The sequence below is a fragment of the Eleutherodactylus coqui genome, chromosome 7, assembly GCF_035609145.1.
Source record: "Eleutherodactylus coqui strain aEleCoq1 chromosome 7, aEleCoq1.hap1, whole genome shotgun sequence".
NCBI classification, from domain to species: Eukaryota; Metazoa; Chordata; class Amphibia; order Anura; family Eleutherodactylidae; genus Eleutherodactylus; species Eleutherodactylus coqui.
Window position 1 is genome coordinate 136,971,564 of NC_089843.1, and position 11,641 is coordinate 136,983,204.

Sequence of the window (11,641 nt, forward strand, 5' to 3'; positions counted from 1 at the left end):
AGATATGAGATAGATAGATAGATAGATAGATAGATAGATAGATAGATAGATAGATAGATATGAGATAGATAGATAGATAGATAGATAGATAGATAGATAGATACAATAAAGATAGCTAGATAGAGCATATCCTATGTATAATACTAATTACTTTATTAAAGCTATAGATGACACATTTACATTATATATACAGATACAGTCACATATGCTGCATATACAGGTATATACAGTGAGTGCAGCGGATCGCATGGGGAATGCTCTGCAGTGCAGGACCCCCTCACACCCACAAGCAGCCATCCTGTAAACTTGCTCCTGCTTCATCCAATAGTTGCTGTGTCTCCTGGTAAGAATCTGGGCGTGCTGCATAGGACTGCTACAAAGCCTGGATGCAAAGTTTTCCTCCAGCAGCAATTTGTCCCTTCTTTGTTATGGCACGTTCAGTAAAGTGAATGCGGAGGGAGGAGCCCCCCTTTTCTCCTTACCTCCCCCCGGCACATTCTCCTGCTACTAATGTGACTTCACTGTCCTCTGATTTGGAAACTAGCTGATTGGCTGGACGGGATTCAGCACATGCAGAGCCGGAGCTTTGTCTGAGTTGGAGTGAAGTTGTCCGGATTTTAGTCTGGAGTCAGCAATCAGGGGTGTTTAGTCTGCTGCAGAGCAGTGTGAGGGGAAGAGGAGCTCACAGGGGGGAAGAAGACTGCAGATTCAGCAAGCCCCCTGCAATCCGTGGATACAATGCTGGACGTGAATGCAATCCTGATGTGATGGGGAGCTAGTGCTGGAGCGCTGCTGATGCAGATCACATCTCTGCCCGGGCTTTATGGACAAACTTTGTGCACTCCATAGCATCTGCTAGGATCTATCACCGCAGGAAGGAGTCTCATCCTCCACCCTTCAATGCTCAAGGACTTCAGGGGAGTTGCAGCTCCGATCTTGTAAATTGCTGCTTGCTGGGGATGGATCGCTGCTGGAACCCAAGGATCGGTAGGAGAATGAACTGTGTGTTATTGTGTGCATTGTCTATAGTCATCCTCTTGAAGCCTTATGTCACCCTGGGCAAGAATTTAAAGTACAGTATATACGAGGAGCAGATGGTGGGATCGGTGGTGGCCAGGCTAGCCGAGGATGTGGCTGATGTGCTCTCCAAGTTACCGAACCCTTCCTCGGTGCGTTTTAAGGCGATGCAGCAGGGGAAGACCCCCCTACTTGTAGTCAAGGAGGATAACGGGGAGATAAGTATCGGGGCTAAGATCGACCGAGAGCAGCTGTGCCAGAAGAACTTAAATTGTTCCATAGAGTTTGATGTGATTACCCTGCCGACACAACATCTGCAGCTCTTCCATGTGGAGGTGGAGGTGCTGGACATCAACGATAATGCCCCCCACTTCTCCAGAGCCCTCATCCCCATAGAGATCTCTGAGAGTGCGGCTGTGGGCACCAGGATCCCTCTGGACAGCGCCTTTGACCCTGATGTTGGAGAGAATTCCCTTCATACCTATTCCCTATCAGAGAATGAATATTTCAAGATCGAGGTAAAGACCAGGACTGATGGCGCCAAATATGCAGAACTTATTGTAGTCAGGGAGCTGGACAGGGAACAGCAGTCTAGTTATGAGCTCCAGCTGACTGCATCAGATATGGGGGTTCCCCAGAGATATGGCTCGGCAATCCTCAAAATCACCATTTCGGACTCTAATGACAACAGTCCTATCTTTGAAAAGAAGTCTTATGTTATAAAACTACCGGAAAACGCACCAGTTGGGACTTTACTTATAGACCTTAATGCCACAGACCCTGACGAGGGGGCAAATGGAAAAGTTGTGTATTCATTTAACAGCAATGTTTCCCCCAAAATTACTGAAACTTTCCGAATGGATCCAGAAAAAGGTCAGCTGACTCTGGTAAAGCAAGTAGACTATGAGACAACAAAGTCCTATGAGATCGATGTTCAGGCCCAAGATATGGGACCCAATTCTATCCCAGGACACTGCAAGATTATTATAAATGTTATTGATGTGAATGATAACAAACCGGAAATCAATATCAATCTGATGTCTTCTGGTAAAGAGATTGCTTATATTTCTGAAAGTGCACCTCTGGATACATTTGTGGCCTTGGTAAGGGTGCAGGATAAAGATTCGGGACTAAATGGGGAAATCGTTTGTAAACTCCATGGGCACGGGCAATTCAAGCTGCAAAAAACATATGAAAACAATTATTTAATATTGACCAACTCTACGCTTGATAGAGAAAAGAGATCTGAGTATAGCTTGACTGTAATAGCAGAGGACAGAGGACTGCCAAGTCTCTCTACAGTGAAGCACTTTGCAGTGCAGATAAGTGATGAGAATGACAACCCACCACGGTTCCAGACCAACAGATACGAGATTGTTATCATAGAAAACAATTTACCTGGTGCACATATTACATTTGTTAAGGCAACTGATCCAGATCAAGCTGAAAATGGTCAAGTGACTTATATTATTCCTGAAAGCTTTATCCAAGGTAGTTCTATTACAACCTATGTAACTATTGACCCCTCAAATGGTGCAATATATGCATTAAGGGCATTTGACCATGAAGAAGTGAATCAGATTGTCTTCACCGTGCAGGCCAGAGATGGTGGAGTTCCACAGTTGGTCACAAATGCTACAGTGGTTCTCACAGTTGTAGATGAAAATGATAACTCTCCAGTCATTGTGGCCCCTGCTCTTCAAAATAACACGGCAAAGATTTCGATCCCCAGGGAAGCTGAAAGTGGTTTCTTAATTACCAAAATACAGGCAATGGACAGAGACTCTGGTTTGAACTCTGAACTTACCTGTTCTCTCATTGCTGGGAATGAATTCGATGTTTTCCTTATTGATCCCAAATCCTGTGAAGTTTACACTAATATGAGTATGGAGACTTTCCCAATCCAAGAATGGGAGCTTTTAGTTTTAGTTCAAGACAAAGGGAATCCTCCACGTTCTACTAAAGTACTTCTTAAGTGTCATATTTTGGAAACTCCTGAGGCTACTGGCAGCACAGAGGCCACGTTTGTTAACCAGGCCCCTATGGATATCTCTATGATTATTATTATTTCTTTAGGAGCTATTTGTGCGGTTCTTCTAGTTATCATGGTTATTTTTGCAACAAGATGTAACAGAGAAAAGAAGGACAACAGATCTTACAACTGCAGGGTGGCAGAGTCAACTTACCAGCATCATCCAAAGAGGCCTTCAAGGCAAATTCACAAAGGGGACATTACATTAGTGCCTACTATGAACGGGACCCTTCCTATTAGATCCCACCACAGGTCTTCTCCATCACCATCCCCTACCTTGGATCGTGGCCAGATGAGCAGCAGGCAAAGTCATCACAGTCGCCAGTCACTCAACAGTCTAATGACAATTTCATCTAATCATGTACCAGATACCTTCGCTCTGGAATTGACCCATGCTACGCCTGCTGTTGAGGTAAATGGGACCTCTTCTGTATTATGCACATTCTGAATATAGGGACATAACCTCCCTCTCTCTCTCTCTCTCTCTCTCTCTCTCTCTCTCTATTTATATATATATATATATATATATATATATATATATATATATATATATCAGGAATTAGTTATACGTTCCAAATAATTTTGTAGTTAGAATTTTGTAGATTTTGAGAGTATAAAGCCATTTGATTACTGGGAATCCAAACTATATACAGCAGGGCCATTCGCTCATCTTACTTTTGTGTAAAGCAGGAGATTTACTACATAAGCTGCCTATTGTCTTACCACCTAATAGACTGTAATAATGTTTTTTTTCTTCATGTCTCTTGGCAGGTATCCCAACTGCTCTCCATGCTTCACCAGGGACAGTACCAGCCAAGACCAAGCTTTCGAGGAAACAAATATTCTAGAAGCTACAGGTGAGTTATTAAATAACCCTGCACACATGTCTATGGTCCCAAGTGACTAAATGATACTTACATGTTTGTACTGTTCTGCAGGTATGCCCTTCAAGACATGGATAAATTTAGTTTGAAAGACAGTGGTCGTGGAGATAGTGAAGCAGGAGACAGTGATTATGATCTGGGCAGAGACTCTCCAATTGACAGGCTTCTGGGCGAAGGATTCAGTGAACTTTTCCTTACTGATGGCCATAGACTTCCTCCAGGTAGGCTGCTGAAGTCTCTTGCATAATTTATTTGTTGTTTCTTTCTGGCTCTCTGATTGATACAAAAGGGATACAATGTAACACAAACACACACAAAACACAAAGCTTCCTTTAAACTCTCCACTTTCTCCTGCCTGCTGCTGCCTGTGTTATGCTACAGAGCACAGCTGGTAGAGATGAGACAGCCACAATATTGAGCATTTTGCCCAAAGCAAAAACAGTTTTAGCTAAGCAGTACATTTCATTCCTATGTGAAATTATGCTGAAAGGCTAGGCCAAGGGAGGCAACCTATCTCAGTGTCAGTGGTTAGGGGAAAAACATAAAAAAAACCTTACTTTAATTTGATTATATTCCAGGAAAATAAGCATTGCTTAAACCTTTCATAGGAATAGTTAAATTATCCAAAACCTTTTAACATCCCCCTAAGATTTCTAAAAACTGTGCCACCCTCCTAAACAGAAAAATGGGACTAGAACATAGAGAATGTGCCGTTAGAATAGATATCACATATTTATGTGTGGCAGATAAAAGAGATCTTTTTAATCTCTATGAGATGCATATCATGTGATAAGCAAAAAGCTGAGATAATATAGTGATATAAAAGAGTATTTGTTCTTCATCTGTAACATGCTGGCTCATCTCTAGCAGCAGAATGCCTATAATATGTCTTCAGCTAAGCAATAATGTAATAGTGGAAAGATCATATGATGTCTCAGTGGCTGGTTAGGAAATTAGCATTTCCATGTGTGTGAACAATCAATAGTTGTTCACAAATCAGCAGCAGTGAGTCCTATTTATCAAATGTTCCAGAGTTTGCCCAGACTGTGAGACTCGTGTGCTTACAGAAAACCTTTCTTTGTACAGATGATTTTGCTGCACCATCAGCAGCACCATGCCCTCCCAAGGTCACCCTGCACAGGCACAATTCTGATTTTACAGCTCCTGTTTTGTTTATGTACTAAACAATGCTCTTTTATTAGGGTAACAGCAGCCAGTGTAGCACCACACAAGTTAGGTATCATAGAGGGGTGTTTACTAAGCTATTTAAAAATGTCAGCTAAGTGCAAAGGTTTTTTTTTAGAGAACAATGACTTGGGGGCCCTCCCCCCCAGATAGTGACAGCACTCCCTCTCCACAGCCCCCAGCTCCTGCTGTCCTCAGTTGTAAGGGTCCCGCAGATGGAACCTATGTTCAATGTGGTCATATGCTGTATTCCAGCCAGGCCATCTGTCCCCTTGTATTGTTTCCTCTTGCCTTTTCATCCTTCCCAATGCACTGCTTTAGTAATATGACCATGGTGTCTGTTAGTTTCATCCAAAATACACCTGGGTTATTTTATTTTTTTTATATCCCCAATAAATAGCACCAATTACTCATTTACTGAAATTAACCCCTTCACTGCCTGAAACAGTGGTAACACATTGCTCCCGTGTCTTTTCTATTCACTGAGGCATTAACAGTAAATATAGCAAGATGGCATGGGCAGCTGTGTTTTAAAGGGCATGAAACATAGTGATAGCTAGAAAAAAAATCTGAAATGATAGAATGATATTTGGGCTGTAAGACAACTGCAATAGCAGAAAAATGCATTTCCTTTTTATGTTATTGAAACGGGGCCTGTCAGGATAGGGATGAATTTATGATAGTCATTTATAAGGAAATGGAAAGTGATCCATGGCATAGCTTATGCAAAATCTGTGTCTGGGAATATATATATATATGACTGCAGAATATGCCTCCTGTTGTAATATTGAGAAAATGGCTTATGATGATCATAGCTTCTCTATGGAAGAAGTGCAATGGCTATTTATGGTATAGCATATCTGTATCTAGTCCAAATGCTTATTTATGGTGTATAAATATATTGCATCATTTGCTATATCAAAGTCATTTATTATGTTTCTTTCTCATTTCCTACAGTTATGAGATACTGTACAGAAGAATGCCGGGTTTTAGGACACTCAGATCAGTGTTGGATGCCACCTCTTCCCTCTCCATCTGCAGACTACAGGAATAACATGTTCATCCCTGGTGAAGAAATCCAACCTCTCCAACCGCCCCAGCCACAAAACCAGCAGCAGATGCAACAACAGGCTCCTCTTCTTGAGGACAATATGCTTCCTACTGATCAGAATGAGAAAAAGAAAAGTTTTTCTACATTTGGCAAGGAGTCTCAGGATGAGGAAGCCGCTGAAACCTGCACATCTTCACTTCTCACTGAAATGAGCAGTGTTTTCCAACGCTTGCTACCTCCATCTATGGACAACTACACTGAATGCAGTGATGTTGACCGCTCAAACTCCTTAGAAAGACGGAAAGGCCAAGTGCCTGCTAAGACTGTAAGTTACCCCCAAGGGGTTGCTGCATGGGCAGCAAACACACATTTTCAAAATCCCAACAATGTTGGTGGACCTGCTTTAGGAAATCATTCCAGTGCACAACCATCTTCTAAATGGTTGCCAGCCATGGAGGAAATCCCAGAGAACTATGAAGAAGATGACTTTGACAATGTTCTTAATCATCTCAATGATGGTAATCATGAACTTATGGATGCTAGTGAACTGGTGGCTGAAATTAATAAACTGCTTCAAGACGTGAGGCAAAATTAGATGACTTTACAACATTCTTTTTCCATATTTATGGAGTTCTGGAACAATCAAAAACACTTATTGACATTTGGTTGCATTTATAAAAATGTGTCTGTGTATGTTAAATATTCAAATGCTGTATTTTCATATGTACACAAAACAAGTGTGAATATTGCTATCTGTATTTTAAAAATACATTTGTATCTTATATTTATGTGTAATTTAAAAATAAAGAAATTTTATTTTTGTATTTTGTATGGCATGTCTTACTGCATGGAAACATTTTGGACTGTTCCTGTTTCTTAGAACCAATCAAAAAGGCTGTGGATCCCCATACAGCAACAGGTCACTGTGTTTTGTGTTGACTTCCTGAGGATATACAACCTAAATATGCAAACCCCCTTCAATTAATACTTTTATATATGGACCTGACACTTGTAGAAATGATTTCCACTTGTTTTAATATTACACTTAAAATAAAAAACAATTGCCACTATTAATTTTTATCTTATCTTCTGTTTTTCTTTATAGGCACACTACACTTTTAAATAGTTACGTCCAAGCACTAGATCTAAGAATTAATTCACACTTATGCTAAAAATGGGCTGGACAAAACCCAGGAGCCAAGAGGTTTGCTATTGGTGCCTAACATTTGGGGATGAGGATGTGGGGGTGTGGGGGGAGCAGTAGGGTGGGGGTTACTTTTGATGTCTATGAAAGTTCTTATTGTCTAGATACTAAATTATTAATCTGCTCCTAGAGTAGTCTGACTGTCTCCTAAAGTCTGAAGCAATTCTTTCACCTTTGTGTTAAAATGGTATGCACCAATATAATGCTTGAAGTAGTATAGTTGATGATGTCTTTGAATTAATTATACAGTCCATCCATTCTGTTAAAGAAATGTGCAAAATGCTTATATTTTCAGTGAAGAATGGAAAATAGATCAAGCAGGATTTTTGTGTATGCTTAAACATGTGGAGGACCATCTTTTAAGGGTGAAGTCAGACAAGCGTTTTTTTGCACGTGTCTATGTGCGCAAAAAAAGCACATCTAATAGAACCATTGGTTTCCTATTTTGTGTTCACATGTCAGTCTTTTACAGGCGCAAAATACTCCCACCTGCAAAAGATAGGACTTCCGTCACTGGGAAGGTCTGTGTTGTGCGGAAAGATTCCCTGTGGGGAGTCCCCTGTTTACTGAACACTGAGACAGCACTGTCACAGTGTTCACTGAGAAGGGGAGTTCCCATGTGGATGAAGGAATCCCCTGCCACAGCTGTCACAACTGTGACAGCTTTGGCAAAGGACCGCAATGCCATCCCATTGCTTTCAATGAATTCAATAAATGGCTGAGCACTGCCTGTGATTGGCTGAGCACTCAAGCAATCAGCTCTTTCAGGCGGCGGGCATTTTTAAATCCCCAGCAGCAGAAGAAGCTGCAGAAGAGTGCCGGGGAAGCCAGCGACAAGATGCGCTGGAGCCCTGACAGAGGTGATGTATTTTTCATTTTTCTTTACAGCAGCTAGATTGATTTTCAGGGAAGGGCTTATATTTCAAGCTCTTCCCCGAAACTCACTGTGGGGGTTGCCTGCATTTTATTGCTTTCAATGGGGCTGGCTGCAGTAGCGCCGGCCCCATTGAAAGCAATGAGCACAGAGCTTCGTTCACGCGCATTTTTCACAGGTTTTTTTTGTGCACATAGGTGCGCAAAATACAGTGCTCATCTGACTGAGCCCTAAGTGTGTATTTCCACAGGGGATGTTCCAGTCCCGTCCAATTGCGAGATGGACAGAACTCGCACAGGAAAAAATGTCCAGGTTTCAAAAATTGCTGCACGTTCTATTTTTGTGCTATTATTGTTCAAAAATCGCCCATAATTTTCTATGGGAGCATTAAATTACATTTAATGGCAGCTCTTTAAATGATCACACTCACATGCCATGCAATATGCGTGCCAGTAAGATCTGTTTATAAAGCATTTTCTATTGGAACCACATGCAATTATTTTTAAAAACACATGTTAATCTTAAAGATTTGCATTTTTAAAGCAAAACCGCATTGTATATACAGTTTGTTCCCTACTTGCGAACAGGTTCTGTTCCAGGAGCCTGTTCGCAAGTCCATTTGTTCGCAAGTCCGAACAAATGGTTGTATGGAGCGGGATCGCGGGTGGATCCCGCTCCATACAACGTCGGGTGCTGGCTGTTCTTACAGCGGTATTTAAAGTGTTAACAGTTTTGACGAGTAGCGCAGCTCGTTGGAACTGCTGCCGCCGGGTGCCCGCTGTAAGAAACAGCCAGCACCCGACGTTCAGGGGCCCATCAGCGTCCCACGATGCGATCGTGGGACGCTGTGCGGTTGCTAGGCAGCCGGGGACCTCCTGAAAGGCCCCAGGGCTGTCTATGCAGAGTGCCCATCAAGCGCACGGCTTGATAGGCGCTCTGCATAGACAGCCCTAGGGCCTTTCAGAAGGCCCCCGGCTGCCAAGCAACCGCGATCTGACCGGACAGGCTTCTATCAGGCTTGATACATCTTCTTGCATATTGCGTGCACACCCCATAGGTCTCTAAGGGGACCTTTGGTGTGCAAATGCTCACAAAAGTAGAGCATGCTGCATTTTTATTCTGGGCATGTAAAACATGTGCGAAAAATACTCCTGTGTGAAGGAGCCCTAAGTTTGCACTAATACACATTATAAGTAAGTCTACCTATATAGTCTACCCCTGTATCCAACATTTCCATAGTGAAAATTTCCCCACTCCCTTGTGCCACAACCCAATCCTATTTATAATCTAAAAAGATGTAGATTTCCTGAATGTGATGCGCAATGAGTCCTAGTTGGGTAGATCTTTTTGTTTTTAACATAAATTATGCCATGCATTGTCTATATATTGGATGCAGCTACCAGCCGATTTTAGGGCAGTTCAGAACTGTAGATATTGCAGGATATGCCAAAAATGTGTGATAAATGCAAGTCCAATGCCTATCACCAAAATGAGGATTACCCTCCCTGCTCACCACCATGGCCTCTGGTTGCCGGGATTATGGTGACGGCTGAACTGAAGAGATTGGATGCAGGGGAAACAGCGAAGTACAGCATACCGCGCTGCAGAATGAATTGGCGCTATACAAATAAAGATTATTATTATTACTACAGTAGGCTACTCTGTTTCTGCAACTCAGAAAACCTTCTCTTCTAGGGAAGTAGCGGAAACAGCATAGAGCAAGAAGTTTGGCTATTTCCGTAATCTCAGTCACCTCTGATCATGGCAAAAACAATAGTAATCCCATATCATCCACATTTGGCAAAGATGAGAATATCTCTTCTTTACTATATCAATACTGTAGCTTAGTGAAGAAATTAGTATACATTTCAATGTGGAGAATAGCAATGTACAGTATATACTCATTGTGATTTTCATAGACAGTGGGAAGATTTATGAATGGGTCTAAAAGGAACACTGTGTGACTCATAGCAACCAATCACAGCACAGCTTTTATTTCTCATACTGTTCTTGGAAAATGAAACCTGCAATGTAATTGGTTGATATGGGTCATTTTTATTTAGACAGTTTTTTAAATATGCCCCATCAGATATCTGTTACTGATCAAATATTTCATGCCTAGTTACAGAATGTTCTTATGACGATCATTTTTATTTATTTATTTATTTTAGGAAAAAGGAAACTGAATAATGTTAGAAATAGATTAATTATAGGAAATGGCTGTAATTGAAGCCAATGGCCTCTGTAATTAATTGTAGCAGTCATAGGGTGGTCATCTCACCCACAGTGTTGGCATGTTTGGCTGAAGCTAATCAAAGATGTTTGAAGTACATTTGTATGGCAGGCACACGCCAAATCTATACTCTACAGGGTAACATATGGTGATTTGTGGGGGAGCTGGCAGCAGTGAAATTGCAGAATATATTAAATCATCTGTCCATGATGTGATGTATATATTAAACTCACACCATGACTTGTGATCAGACTTTTATTTGTTCTTTACGTCACACCGTTTGACTGAGAAAATATTTAAAGTGAAATGTGATAGCCCGTGCCGGTGGCCTCTTAACATTCTTTTCAGCGGGGAGCAAAGCAAAGATGCTGCAGTGTTTAAATGGTAGTTTTTATAACGCTACAAACAAAGCTCGTCACCTTGCTGCCTTCTTATTATGCCTTAGGTCTTCGTCTTTAATTGGCTTATAAATATTTTCTCTGGTTGTTCAGAAGAAAAGGATATGCCGTGCGCGACTGGTGGGATTCTATTAAATATTGCGTGCCGGCTTAGATTCTTCTAGAGGCATCTGACTATAAAGGGGCAAGCATGTGGTCGCTGGAAAAAGCTGAGCAGCGCCGACAGGAGATAAAGTTGGATGGCAATTTTTTTGTTCCGCCGTCACTTTGTTTTAGCAATTGGTAAGGGGCACATGGTTCAAATCTTCGTTTATTGGTAATAGTGTAGGCCATCAATATCTGTTATTGCAATCCCTTTCACTGATTAATTAAAGGGGTTGTCCCATCTCAGCACTTCCTGGCTAAGGGTTCCTTCACACGGGCTTCAAAATTATGCAGAAGCTAGCTGTGCAAAAAATTTTTAGCTAGCGCTGCAGAAAATTGTATGGACAGGTGATTTGCATGACACCTGTTATTACCCATTCACAGGGCCAGCGAGAGAAAAGATGTGCTGCTGGAAAGTGAGATGAAGGTGGTCCCCACACGGCTTCCCATCATCTCTCTCTCCAGCAGTGCAGGGACTTGGGGAGATGAAGGGGGTTCCCTGGGGCTTCCCTTAATCTCTCTCTCTAATGAAGGGAAGCCCTGCGGAGATGCATTGGGTTCCCCTGGGGCTTCCCTTCATCGCCAGAGACTCCCTTCATCTCAGTGGGAATGAAGAGTT

General features: G+C 41.9%; 1 protein-coding gene across 1 annotated transcript; it reads left to right on the forward strand.

Moving 5' to 3' along the window:
- Positions 1–439: 439 nt before the first annotated feature.
- On the forward strand, positions 440–6,991 carry PCDH18 (protocadherin 18). The gene is made up of 4 exons (XM_066573744.1): positions 440–3,461; positions 3,821–3,906; positions 3,988–4,154; positions 6,076–6,991. Exons 1-4 carry the CDS (start codon positions 960–962, stop codon positions 6,762–6,764), a joined length of 3,444 nt encoding a protein of 1,147 aa, XP_066429841.1. The 5' UTR covers positions 440–959; the 3' UTR covers positions 6,765–6,991.
- The last annotated feature ends 4,650 nt before the right edge of the window (positions 6,992–11,641 follow it).

Coding starts and splice junctions, on each gene's coding strand:
- PCDH18 (XM_066573744.1), top strand. CDS start 960: ATGGATCGCTGCTGGAACCCAAGGATCGGTAGGAGAATGAACTGTGTG. Junction 3,462..3,820: donor ATGCTACGCCTGCTGTTGAG/GTAAATGGGACC, acceptor GTCTCTTGGCAG/GTATCCCAACTGCTCTCCAT. Junction 4,155..6,075: donor TGGCCATAGACTTCCTCCAG/GTAGGCTGCTGA, acceptor CATTTCCTACAG/TTATGAGATACTGTACAGAA.